The sequence below is a fragment of the Gymnoscopelus microlampas genome (genome assembly GCF_963454915.1).
Source record: "Gymnoscopelus microlampas genome assembly, chromosome: 21".
NCBI classification, from domain to species: domain Eukaryota; kingdom Metazoa; phylum Chordata; class Actinopteri; order Myctophiformes; family Myctophidae; genus Gymnoscopelus; species Gymnoscopelus microlampas.
In genome coordinates, this window is record NC_139958.1 from 21466971 (window position 1) to 21481023 (window position 14053).

General features: G+C 41.7%; 2 protein-coding genes across 2 annotated transcripts; both read right to left on the minus strand.

Annotated features, from left to right (window-relative positions):
• Positions 1-277: 277 nt before the first annotated feature.
• On the minus strand, positions 278-10881 carry fbxw5 (F-box and WD repeat domain containing 5). The gene is made up of 10 exons (XM_084047016.1): positions 10765-10881; positions 8849-9044; positions 8285-8442; positions 7948-8131; positions 7289-7437; positions 6280-6612; positions 5871-6054; positions 5514-5661; positions 4840-5052; positions 278-4576 (listed from the first exon to the last, which is right to left on the minus strand). Exons 2-10 carry the CDS (start codon positions 9033-9035, stop codon positions 4294-4296), a joined length of 1839 nt encoding a protein of 612 aa, XP_083903142.1. The 5' UTR covers positions 9036-9044; positions 10765-10881; the 3' UTR covers positions 278-4293.
• A 243-nt stretch (positions 10882-11124) lies between these two features.
• Positions 11125-13493, minus strand: LOC311037858 (eukaryotic translation initiation factor 4 gamma 1-like; the record flags this gene model as incomplete). Its single annotated transcript, XM_084047152.1, has 2 exons — positions 11125-11130; positions 11334-13493. 2 exons carry the CDS (start codon positions 13491-13493, stop codon positions 11125-11127), a joined length of 2166 nt encoding a protein of 721 aa, XP_083903278.1.
• Between the last annotated feature and the right edge of the window lie 560 nt (positions 13494-14053).

The following is a 14053-nucleotide window of genomic DNA, read 5'->3' on the forward strand; positions in this document are numbered from 1 at the left end:
GAAAAGGGCAAATACTGCATACCACTGTAAATTATTTAATCTGTTAATTTACAAAGGTTTTATAGCTAAATAAATTAAATATAAATGCCTGTTGGTGCCAACATTATTGTGCTAACATTTCTACATAACCACACTTCTTTCAGGGTGGAAGATTATTCGTAAATAATCTGTGTTCAATGTTAGGTTGTTAAGCAGTGTTATAGGGTAGTGTCGTGTCTCTTGTATAATTTAACCTGAATTTCTACAATACTTAATTAAATGAACCCAACAAAGGAAATTAGATTTGTTTTCCTTTTTTATTCAGTTAACTCAAACCTGGCAAAATGAAGTGCACTGACAAGTGGAGAAAAAAAAACATGATTTTACAGCTCCTTTCAATACACACAATGATGCTATGAGACCTGCTGAATAGTAGACTTAAAGTTGTGGATTACAAATGAAGACAAGATGCAGTATAATAGGATTGTATCTTCAGTCCCTTTTGAGGTGTAGTCAGTTTTTTCTGTATAAATAATGCTCTTTTCAGAGTAGTTTTGCCATTTTATACAGAAATTCCATACAGAGGGTTCCAGGACTGTATAAACGTTGCTTGGGAAGGATTCCGCCAGAGTATCATGGTATTTTCACTTTGACTCTCAATGGTACACATTATCTTTAGTTGTAAATTGTGATCACAGAAGCCATGTGAAGCCAAGTGACATGGAATATATGGGAATTCCATGCTGAAATTATGAAATCCATCATCAGTGTGAAAACGATTTAGATCCAAATATCAACCAAATCTATCACACCAGCAGATTTTGTGATTTCACAAGCCCTAAGCGGTAGCCTATGCATATTTACCTTGAATCCTGTACCATACTGTAAGTCACCTGAAATGAATACTGTTTGTCTTTTGTAACAGGCTACTATCCACTCAATTTCCTTAACCACACATAAAACTGATGACACAGGTTATCTCAACATTTAAAAAAAGAAACGTGAAAGCATATATACAAACACGTGCAAACATGCACAAGCATATGAAAAGACTTAAAAAAAACAAAAAGAATTACACAAATACAAATGTGATAATTAGTGCCACTTTTCAACCCCTTTTGCTTTTGAAAATCTCCCATCGCTAATCACTGTACTGCCCTATAAAGCCAAAGCATATTGCACATGTAGTGAAACAGAATAATCACTTAGATGTCCTGCCCACCAAAGACTTCAGGGGTGTCTACAAGTTTTGTTGAAATAAACTAAAATCTGTTTGTGTAGTTACTAGGTTCTGTATAATTGGATACTCTGAAATGGTTACCATACCTTATTTTAGTTTTTTTTTTTTTTACATTACATAATTTAATGTGTGGGATCTGATGGCTTTAAAATATAAGTAAAGCTTTTTGCCATTTATACTGTATAATATTTTTACCTACTGTAACACAAAATTGCAGAAATTACTTTCTACTCTGTAGGAAAGCCCTTTATGAACGCTTTGACTCTGATGTCATTCATTGTTAATGAATGGTTCAGTGCAGGTTTTGTTCCGTTACTGATGAATTAATTTTAACTCCTAACCGTATCTCTGTCAATATTTTCCTGAATAACTTATTGATGTTATTTCGGTTCCTATTTTGACGTTCACCATCATGGTTCAGACATGAGACTGGATGAAGCTAGTGGGACCCTGGACAGACCATCCCAGGCTGGTGCATACCGTTATCTGTCCACCAGGTGGGCCTGCACGCACCGGTTGCACGAGCATGAAGAAGTGGAGCATGTCAGAACCGTGGAGCTGTGGTTGGGCATGGTCAAGTGGCAAAATTTTGTTTATCCCCATAACATGATTGATTAAATGGCATTGTATAACTTTCTTGATATGCTACATTCATAGTTAAGTGTCTATTCATTCAAGTCAGATTTGTCAGTTTAGTTTCATGGCAATGAAAAAGGGTAGTGAACACTTGTTTTCCAAATGTTAACGTGGAATATTATACATTTATGATGAACCGTTGCAATGGAGTGTGATCTTTAGGGAGTTGTGTTGTTATATTCCTCCTGTATCAATTAATCCGATTTGTGTTGCCCTCAACATTCAACAGACTGCAACCAAAGTTAAATCCGGGCTTATAAACTGCTTGGTAAAAGTTCCACCGTTAACTTGACTGGATCAAGTCACCATAGTTACTGGACAGGACCAAATAAAAAAATATGCTATTTTGTGAGCGGCAAAGTTAAGAAGTGTATAGCACCCTGAGAGATAATTGAGCGGAGGACAAAAAGCAGTGTTCTGATGTCTTCCCCCGGCATCCTTAAACAAAAAACAATATCACATCCAGATTGCCAACTACCTGAGGTTCCTTGTATACAAGCTGCATGATCTCCGACTCCAACATGATGTGGAGGACCAGCCTCAACAAATCGAGAGGGCTGTGAAAGACCTGCATGACCCCAGAGCTGATACTAAGTGGAGCGATATGTTTTAAACGTTTTGGTGGAAACGAGACGAGAAGGTACGAGCAACTTGATCATGCCGTCTCCATCTCTCTCAAGTGGGATTCAATATGTATTACTTTGGATTTTTACAGGAGTATGAAGATTTTACAATTTCCTCACCTGCCTATGCCATCAGCTTGTCTCTTGTTGGTCTGTACTGTATTTACTTGATAGACTGACTGATCAGCTATACAACAAAACATAAAAAGTACATATATATGATCTTTGCTGCCAGTTGCGCTCACACCTTTCTAGTTCATTTTGCTCACAATATATCTTTATATGGTTAACAAGGTGTTCTTTGAATGGCGCTAAAAAAGAATTAAGTCTACTTGATTTAAACTGAATGCTTGGAATTATATTTGTATTGTTGTATTAACTGGGTCTTGGTGATTTTAATAAAATACCATGCCATCTTCAAACGCGGTTCTTTGACCCCACACTATATTCAACAGGTATGACAGTTTTCGTTGAAATATTGAGTGATACGTTATGTAACTCATCTTTGTGTGTAATATTATTATTTGTGCTTACAGCTAGCACACTACTGGTAAAATGTGGATTAAAGGCAAAGTATATCGTTTTGGAGAACCAAAGATGTGGCTACTTGGAATCAATTATCTTTAATGAGAGACATTTGCATATAGGGCCACTACCGCATTGTCTGTGATGAGTTAAAGTCGAGTAATGTCTTTGTTAGTCACAATCCCATTTTACACCTGATATTGAAAAGATTTTCTTGAGCCAAACAATCCTAGCAGACACTTTCAGAGAACTGCCCATTTAATGCCGTTGATGCTGAGCTTTGCAACAACATGCCCAAAGAGGAAGGACAACAAATAAAGGGACGATGTGTACATAATTGTATCTACTTGCATACAATTTATCTATTAATCGATTTAAAATGTAGGCTATAGAATTGGCTCACAGTTAACAAAACAGCTAGTTTAACTAATAGGCAGATCATTATTTGCATTATTTCATATGTTTGTTTTAAATATTAATATGGCAACAAATCCCTTAATTTACAATCAGTTCTGTTAAAATACAAATAATTGGTCAATCACACAAAAGGTAGAGACCTACTACCTCCTGGGAACCTAAACAATGGAATGTCAAGAAAACTGAGGCACACTACAGTGACTGCAGTCAAAAATATTGCTTTTGTTTTTCAATCTTTGTGATTTTGTTTAAAGGAAAAAAAGATATACATGATTTAATTCTTTGTACTGTGCTTTGTCTTTATAGGGCAGGGATGTGACCACCACTGGCATAAAGTGCCATCTCTCCATACATCTACATTATGGGTAAGGTCTTCTAGGGAGACTGTCCAAAAAGCCTTTGCATTATGGGTAATAATTTCTAGGGAATCCTGCATATCCTTGATCTTAGGGACAACTTTCCTTGTTAGGGACTTGTGTAGGCCCAACTTTACAGAATACTGTATATACAGACAAAGGGTTCTTAGAATGTCTGACACATACATTGAATTGGGTTGTTTCTCTTTTGCCATTTTGACTTGAGGGGAGAAAATGTCATGTCACCTCTGCCAACAGCAAGAGTACGGTGAGCTCTGTAAAATTGCTGCTGCTAACAGCTCCCATTGTGTCCAACCCTCGAATCACATCACATCCAATGACATGGAGGCTGAAGACAGTAAGTACCGTTGTCATTGCAATGCGAGTTCAAGGTCAACCCATGTACTGCACCCCACACTGTGTATACCTGGAGTGTATGTATATTCACGTCATTGAGGAACAAGATAACCCATCGCTCTCCTCTTTCCCTCCCTCCATATCTGCTTTCGCACCTGACTCATGGTTTTCCATTGACACCGTTGGTACAGGTGGCGTTCTTGCTGCGGAACAACCAGGAAGAGAGGAGGTTGCGAGGCCGTGGATGTACAGGGGTCTGTGCCAGGCGAACCATGCGTGGCGAGCGCCACACCTTTATGGTAGAGTCATCACTAGCGGAGAGTAACAGCTCCTGGTCGGCGGGGCTGAAGGCCACAGAATTGACCACATCATCGTGGGCCAGACGTGCCAGGCAGATATTGTAGTGGCGGTCCCATATGTATCCATGCTTGTCCTCTGCACCACTAGGGACGGAAAGATGTATATATTCAACACAAACATTTTGGAATAACTTAAAAGTTTTACACCAGTACATGTTTGCTTGCTCTTCCATCTTAATTCACTACAGCCACTTTTGCAAGAACAAAATATGTCTCAGCCACAATGACTAGAAAACATTCCATGAAACCTGAACAAAGCATAATGCATTCATATGAATATCAAATGTATCATACAATCTGGTGCTATGAGATGTGTGCTCAACATGATACTGTAGTTTGTGACAAACCTGGCAACAAAGTCTCTGCTGACATCCAAGAAGATGAAGAAGCACTCATCATTGGGAGTGAAGGCTCGATGGGCACGCAAGCTCCTCCTCTCCTCCCTGAGGCTCTTCAAGTCAATGACATGCAGGTCAATCTCCTCAGCGATGGGAGGTGGGGACATGGGGTCAGAAATCACACAGCCTGCTGGCCACGCTCGGCTGTTCACATAAAGATACCTGGCCATGATAGGCAATGAAAGAGGACAGGGTTAGAACAAGTAGTAATACTATTAAGACAGAAATATGGCTACAAAAGGGCAGCATTAGCTTGAGTGGGTAGAGAGGTTGTCTGGGAGTCCGAAGATCGCCAGTTCGACCCTTGCCCTGAGCAAGACACTTAACACCTAAACGCTCCCCCATGTGTGTTCATCTGCTGGGCAAATGCAGAAAAGTAATTTCACCTCCCCTGGGGACCAGTAAATACTCCATAATATGGAAATTGATTGACTACGTGCCTGATTTAATTTTTTCAAAAGGCTTGAAGTAGGTATTGCAGAGATAGGCTGCCTGCATATTCATTCGCTCAGCCTTTATCAAGATTTGTATTTAAAAGAAAAAAGAAAACAAAATAAGAATAATAAGAATAATCTTTAAACACTGCTTTGTAAATACCATAATCAACCTCTTCATCGTCTTACCTGTGATCTGGAGAAAGGCCCATACCAATGATATGGCCATGGATGTCAATCACATGGTCCAGTGAATCAAAGAACTCATCTGAGCTCCTCTCTTCGCCTAGCACAGGTCCACAAGTGGTCATCTGTTCAGGCATGATCCGCTTAATACCTAGAGACAAGAAATACTTAACAATAGAGCGGTTATTTCATTCGGTGAAGTGTGCATGTGCCGTGCGTGTGGGAGGGAATAATTATAGTATGCCCACCAAAAAACCTAGAACACACCACTGCTAGATACGATGCTAATCATCAACCACATATTATTGCTCTGCGTTACATTTATGGTTGAGTCATTTACACATGTGAAGCCTCCCATACCTATCTGGTGAGGGGAGTAGGTAAGGCTGCCAGTGGTGAAGAGAAGGTAGGTCTTGTCCTCGTCCTCCCCAGGGGAAGAAGGGCTCATATGACTGGGATCAGGGGCCTTTGTGTGGGCTCTTCCCATCATCCGGGCCACCGTGGTCTCAATCACCCGTTCCGTGGTCCCTACATTCTGACAACCCTAAAAACAGAAGAAAGGGAATACAAAGAATACATTAGTGACAGGGTCAGGAAGATACAGTGGCCAAGAGAGAGCAACTAATGCATTTTCTGCAATACATTTTATGTATTTGATTTCAATGTGTACATACGTTTTTAGTTATAGTGAATCACTTTTTAAATATTCACTGAAGGCCCCTTAAAGCTCGTCTTTAATCAATGACTGAACAGTCACATTATATATCACCTGTTTGACCTGATCCAGCCCTGAAATAGTGGTCTGTGGAGGGTGGGCACCCAGTAGCTTGGGCTCTTTATGGTTATCATCATCATCATCATCTTCATCCTCTTCTTCCTCATATTCTGTGTTGCCCAAATCAAAGAGCAAGGGTTGGTGTTGCTGCCCCTTGTGGCTTTGGGCTTCAGCCCGGGCCTGTGATTGAGCCTCATAGTCCAGCAGTAAGTCTGGGTTGTCATGGCGACGACAGTGTGCCACCATCACTGTTCGAATGGTGCTGGCATTGACATTCTGGATCTTAAAGAGGCGCTTAACCACATTGACATTCTCTGATTCAATATCCTGGTAGAAATAAGAAAAGCAGATGAGAGATTTATCTAACTTTGAGTGAAAAAAATGCATTCATTCACTTAATATACATATCAATATGTACTGTATATAGATATAGATAGATAGATCAATAGCACGGTGTGGTCAAGTTTAAAAACAGTTAGCATTTATTTCCCTGCACTAAATGTAAATAATTATTTTAAGAAACCAGGACTGTCAGCTGTAGCTCCATCTGAAGGCTATTCCAGGCAAAGGATGTGATTCTCCTTTAAATGTGTCGGTGTGGCATCTGGATAGAGAGAGTAGTTGCCCACCGTGGTTCGATTCCCGGTAAATTAATTCCCTGTAGTGGTGCCTACAGCTTGGCTGGGCACTCCAACAAAAACAACTGGCAGTGTTCAGAACTGGGAAGCAGGGAGGGATCATCCCATTATCACTGCTATTGTGACCCCTTCTGCTTAGTTGGGGCATGAAAATTACAGTTCATATGATCAAATTGTGAATAAAAAGGGTGAATTTACACTCAAATTTGGGGAAACGTAAATGATAACGAGGGTGGGTGGGATCGTGTAGATTCAGGTCACGTGAAAGACTGTGAAAGTTGTGAAAAGCCATCTATTGTGAATATAAAAGATTTAGCATTACTTGCTGCTGGAACATAGTGTGCTTTCCCAAATTTGTTTCTGACCTGGAAAGCTTTATTGAGCCACAGCACAGAACAGGAAGTCATGTTGCCTATCCAATGCAGCTTCCCAGAGATCAGGTGGGTCTCATTAAGCCAACAGCCAAACACATCATAGGGCTTGTTCCTTACACGTGACAAAAGGGTGTAGTTGTCTGTAGGGTAGAAATAAAACACAAAAGATACCAACGTATTAGTTATTTAGTAAAAAGAAATCTATTCCTAGCTATTTGTAAGTGCTAGCATGGCTGCAGTGTTCCAGGTGAATGGTCAATTGCATGAATGAAAGAGGAGTGCTTAATGTTATAGCTTATGTTCACAGTTCACACTTATTATTACATGTGTTTTATGACAGTATATACATGTTTATTTACCTCGGCAATGAGGAATGCCTGGGAGATAATCTAATACATGTACTTCTCTACTTTATTCTTTATTTCTTATTGAATGCATTTTTATGCCTTATGTAAAGTACTCTAATTGCCTTTGTATCTGAAATGTTCTATATACAAATACATTTCTCACTCAAATGTTGGATACCTCACACCACATTATGAAGGGAAGAGAGAAATAAGAAAAGAAATGTGGTGATGATGTATCAGTGAATGTGTGCATATAGTATAGTACAGTACATGTGCTTTTGTGTGTCTATGTGCTGTTCCTACCCATACTGATGACGGCGATTTCTCCAGATGAGGAGTGGTGTGTGCCCAGGTAGACCCCAGACACCAGGAGAAGGCTGTCATCAGCGTTGAATTGGGAGAACTGGGTGTAGCCCCAGTTGAACTGACGCATGCTGCAGCTGTGTACCAGTGCGATGGTGCCATCTGGCCGCTCTGTGTCCCATAGCTAGGCCGGAGAAAGGAGACAGGGGGGTTGAAAGAAGATGATAATGAAGAGGACCATAATTGTTGTGGTACAGATAGATATAACAGCCAGATAAAAAAACAACAATTTGAAACTTGACAACTCAAAAAAGGATAATATGAATACTGTAGATACCTTAACAGTGCAGTCTTTGGAGCAGGATGAGAAACGGTGACCCCTGTGGGAAAAGGCCAGGTGGAGAACTTGGTCGTGGTGCTCTGTCAGGGTCTGAACCTCCTCACATGGGATATTGTCAAACAGACGTTGGAACTCCCTGAACCAGGACACAGCCGCTGCGTAAAATAAAATCAGACAGGAGGAATTTAGGAGTGTAAACCAGTTCAGCAGTTTTTAACATAGCTACTGTAGACATACTGTAGCAGCTAGTTAGTGTAACAATAAAAGCTGTTTTTACGATACATTTAGTGTTACCAATTATTTGTTTTAAATTACCATGAATTCCTGAAAACTATGACCCATATTTTGAGTGTAAACAGCTTCAAGGTCTTAAATGGGGGCGTGGAGCAATGCAAAGGATCTTCCATATGAACGCGCCTCTGACCTTCAGGCAACAATGAGAACAAATGTGATCCGCACATATCAGGGATTTCTGCTTAGAGAAAATACACCCTCCTTTAGTCACTTTATTTACACTGATATTTACGACCAGCTTAGTGAATCGGGCCCAATGTCCTTTACCTGGGTGTCTAGGTACAGAGCGAGGGATGCGGTAATAGCTGTAGAACAGCTCCCTCCACAGGAACTCATCTCTGGAAACTGCCAACCACTGTCTGCAGGTCAGACCAGCAGTCAGCACAGCATCATGGGGCAAATGTAGGAAGATCTCCAACACCAGGCTGTCCGGCAGGGCTGGATCACAATCCATTCTGGCATCCTGGGAAACACAGATTAGATAATTGAATGGAACTTCCACCATTGTATGACAGATATGTCAGAAAGGAAAGCAATAAGATTAAAGCCATATTAATTCCTAACAAGTGTCAAAGTTAAGGCATGTCAATCGAAGTAAACATATTTCAACTAAAGCTGCATTATATACAGTAGTAATTTAAGTAATGCATAATATTAATGGATTATGTCTGTATATAATGTTTATGACCCCCTGCAACCACAAATAACCAAACCCTCCCATTCGGAATGATTCTAATTTCAGCCTGGCAACTGGGAGTTTCTAACTTGAGTTACAGGGGATCACCATATCACCTTTCAGCCTTTCATTACTGTTATGGTGGTTGTGCGGTCCTGCAGTCTAAGTAACTTGGCTGAACAGCTTAACGAAAGCATAATGAAAATATACATACATGCCAAGCATATGGATCTAATCAAAGGCAAATTCAAATGTCACAAAGAACAAGCATTCAATTCAGTCAAGTATTCTAGACACATTGATGTCAAATTGATTTCAAGGGTAGTTTATTTTTGTATTAACTGAACTGAACACAGCATACAAACTTAAGAAAAACAACTAGGTGCAGCAAAGATGACAACGCTAGCACTTGCAATTCATTATTACAAAAGCATAGGTCCTAGTTAGACAATAAGCTGAAAGAACTTTACAAGTCTGGTGGGAGTGGACGCAGTGGTGTTAAAGTATCAATACCACAATGTAAACATACTCAGTACAAGTAAAAGTTTGGTATTTTGAATTTACTTGGGTAAAAGTACAAAAGTATTGGCATACAAATACTTAAAGTACCAAAAGTAAAAAGTACTCATTATGAAGAAATGTGCCATTTTCCACCCCAAAATGTTTAAAAAGCTTTTGAAAATAGCTGATCTACAAGCTCACAGTAGATCTGCTATTTTCAAGTATATACTGGGCGGAAGTGGTTACTGTATGTTTTGTAATAATAATCAAAATGTACAAAGTAACTATAACTTGTTCAAATAATTGTAGTGGAGTAAAAAGTACAATATTTGCTTCTGAGATGTAGTGGAGCAGAAGTACAAGTATTGTGGACACACTCAAGCAAAGTAAAAGTACCTCACAATTGTACTTAAGTGCAGTACTTGAGTAAATGTACAGTTACTTTCCACCACTGAGTGTGGACGTAAACAAAACATCAGGTCAAACAAATTGGAATGGATGTAGACAGACAGGAAGTGTCAGATTGTTGCCTATTATTATAAGCCAAAACCTTTGCAATGCAGACAGGATTTTAAACCCCCCCTTTTCCCCTAAATGCTCAATAGTGTATTGAACTTAGGAAAATATTAAGAACCTTCATAAGCTTATAGCAACTAAGTTAGGTTTCACCGTTTAATACGGACCTAAAATTATATCGTCATAATACACAAGATGACATTTTTACTTCATAGCAATAATATACATTTTCACTTCGATTGTGTCGACTTGTCGAGTTGAATCCTTGGTATTTAACAAAACATCTGTTCACTTTAGCCAAGCAGACGCGGATTTGGTGGCTAGCAAAGCTGGCTAACCTGCTAGTTAGCTAGCTACCCAACATTCATCTAACAGAATTGGACATTTTGCAGATTCTTTATGTCGACACGTTTAGTGTAACGCTTCAAATAGCTTTAGTCAATCAACTAAACTGTGTGAAAAGAGTCAGACACAGATGGCTAATACATACCTGCTCGTCCAACGCGTTGAACAGAATGGCAGGGGGCTAACAGGCTAGCAGAATGCTAACTAACAGTCACCAAACAGGGACAGATTCTATCTATCCCCAAACCGGTGAGTCAGACCCTTGAACAACAACAGATGCCAGAGTTGTCGCTCAAGGCAGTATCAATCGCAATAATTTTCTTCGCCCATTGTACTTCACATTTAAAGTACAATGGTCAAACTATTCTATTTACTGAATATTCTATTGTTGTGCTGTGTTTATAATACTGTATGTTAACTATTATTACTATTAATGCTGCTACTATGTCTAACAAAATTATTTCTGCTTTTGAAACTGTACACAACACTTAACAATGAAGAAACCTTAAACCTTGAAGATACATATTACAGACACATTTAAACATTTTAGACAATTTATTATGCATTAAATGAACGGTACAATGTTATATTTCATAAGAATGATTGAGATATTTAATTGATATTTACAAGTAAGTTATATACAGTATTATCTGATGATTGAAGAATGAGGTATTTGATATTAACAAGTAAGTTATGTGCATCATTGTCTGAAACAAACGTGTTGACGTTTGTGTCCTCGGGCAGAAAGTCTTTCCAGCTAAGGCCCGCCTCCCTCCACATGTCTCCCAACTTTGCCTGGCTCATTGCTTTGCAGTGTAGGATGAGGATGCGGAGTAACAGGTTTCCAGCCATACCCAGAGGAATGAGAGTCTTGGAGATCTCCTTGAAGAGCTGTCCCATGGGGATACCTCCCTCGCCGACCATGGGAGCGATCAGCTCAGCCAGGTACAGCCAGAAGTGTGGGATGTCTGTAGACATGTCCTCCGCCACGTCTAGGATCACTTGAAGCCCTTTGTAGTACTGCTGTATGGGCATTATGCCAGCCTTGACGAGCTGATGCAGCAGCTGCCCCATGTGGTCTCTGACGATGGTGCTGCGATCTAGCGTGGACTCCAGGCCATTCCGCACAAACACAAAGAGCAGCTGACCGCTGTTCAGCTCCTGTACACACTGCAGTGCCTCCTTCATGTCGTTGATGTGGAGGTACTCTTCGATGATGGCTGTGGATTTCTTCTCCACTTCCTCTTCGGTCCAGGCGGACTTGGTAATGGTGGGGGTCTGGGGAGGTGGGGTGTTAATCGCAGCCTCCTGCTTCATGTTCTCTGTTGTGCTCCTGGCATGCACTCTGCTAGGGCTGTCCTGAGCCAATAGTCTGTCTGAGTGAAGAGAGGAGCCTGAAGAGGGTTGCTGCAGATCAGAGAGTCTGTTCAGGGTGCTGGTGGCTGGACGGATGCCCAGCTCTGAGCCAGAGTCAGCAGGCTTGACACTGATTCCAACGCTGCTGCCTTTATAGCCTTTGTTTCCTGGGGCCAGCAGCTGGTTGTTAATGTCAAGAACACGAGTCTTGGTCATTTTGCTGAGACGTGAAGTATCGATGGGTTGGTTGTTGGTGGAGCTGGAGTAGCTGTTCCAGCCCTTGGCCACCCTTCCTTGTCGTGGGGTGTATGAGCTCCATCCGCCGGGCCGGCCTTGCCCTCCACCCAATCTGTCGCCTGAGCCTCTGATTGACTCCTTGGAGATGAGGGTCTGCTGGACCTTCAACTGCTCCATTTGCACCTCCATCTCAGCATCTTTGTGGATCTGCTCGATGGTCTTGGGACCCTGGTCTCCTCGCCTGGGCACCCACTTATTCTGTTGGAGGTCCAACACATCCTGCAGCATGAAGCGGATCCTGGGGGAGGTCTTCCTCTCCTTGACGATCTTCTCCATCTGGCCCATGCAAGGCTTGGCCATCTCAAAGTCCATGTCCTTTCCAATGGTGGAAACAAGTGTACACAGGCACTCCAGGGACTCCTCGTCATGTGTTATGAGAAGCTTATTGATGATGCACTTGTCCATGGTCGCTGCCGTCATCATCTTGAGCTTAAATAACTCCCCAATGAACTTAATGTTGCCCAGGGAGCACCTCCTGGCCTTGTTTTTGTAATGGTCCAGTTCCTCTTTGCAAAGCTGCTTCTCCCCCCCCTGGGCAGCATCCAGCTCTTTCTGCTTCTTGTCAAACTCTGTCTTGCAGCGGTTGAGCAACAGCCTGCGGAAATTCACGCAGACTCCTGGCTTATCTGCGCTGGGGACGTTGAGCTCCATAAGGCACTGGCACATTTTGGCATAGACCACAGAGAAGCTGGGCTCTGAGATGGCCTTTTCAAAAATGATGTCCATGACTCCCTTAAGCCGGCCCTCCGTGTCGATGGTGAGCTCCGTCACCTGCTTTGTCAGCTGTTGGAACTTCTGGAGGGTTAACTTGTTCAGGATGCCACGCACTCGGTTGAACAGATCCTGGGTCTTGGCCTCCTCTGTGTCGTCGACCTCCTCACGCCTCTGCTGCTTCTTGCCGGAAGGCTTCCAGGCCTCCTTGGCTTTGTTAAGCTGCACATCGACGGACAGGGAGAAGTGGCGGCGAGGCCTGTCTCTCCAGCCTGTCTCTCCAGCAGAAGGCCTAAAATCAGAGCCACGGTCCATGCCTCCTGGTAGATGCCGGCTGGTGTTTGGCTTTCCCAGGGGCTTCCTGCTGCTGACTCTGTCCAGGATTACATCAGTGATGACTGGTAGGCCCTCGGGTTTGATCATGCTGACATTGATGAACTGTAACTGTAGAAGGAATCCTCTATCATAGTTGATCTTCTCCATGATAATGTCCATCATCACCATCACCATCAAGCAGGAATGAGCTATCCGTCGCTGCGGTCTGCCTTTTATACGCGACCATCATCCAGAACAGCGCCAACGACTTCGTTGTCGCACATTGGCTGTTTCATTTTGAAAATAAACACCGCGCGTCCAACGAGCGGTCGCGCGTGCTGCTGTACACAAGCGCGTCCAATCAGCGCGACTTCAGCAAGTCAATTCGTGACTGACACGCCCACCGAGCTGAAGCAACGTCAGAGTTAACGTCAGGTACAGCGTTGCCATGTCGGCTTATTATAAGCGACTTTGGGCTTCTTTTTCTGTAAAGTTGCTTGTAAATATTGTTGTGGGTTGCGGTTTTTGGGCTTGTTTCTAACGTGTACTTGCTTACTTAGGTTTGCTTCCAATTTGTTTTTTATTTCAACCAGTGGTTCTCAAATATTTTCATGAAAATGTTTTGTGCCACAGGGGAGCATTTTGTTCTGTTAGAATGTTTTAAAAAAATAAAAAAAATCAAAATGTTCCACATTTTAATGCAAGAGTTTATTTAAAAAAATAGCAGATCCACAAGCTCACAATGCGTCGCATCT

Coding starts and splice junctions, on each gene's coding strand:
- fbxw5 (XM_084047016.1), bottom strand. CDS start 9,035: ATGGATTGTGATCCAGCCCTGCCGGACAGCCTGGTGTTGGAGATCTTC. Junction 8,132..8,284: donor CCAAAGACTGCACTGTTAAG/GTATCTACAGTA, acceptor TCTCCGGCCTAG/CTATGGGACACAGAGCGGCC. Junction 7,438..7,947: donor AATCGCCGTCATCAGTATGG/GTAGGAACAGCA, acceptor TCTACCCTACAG/ACAACTACACCCTTTTGTCA.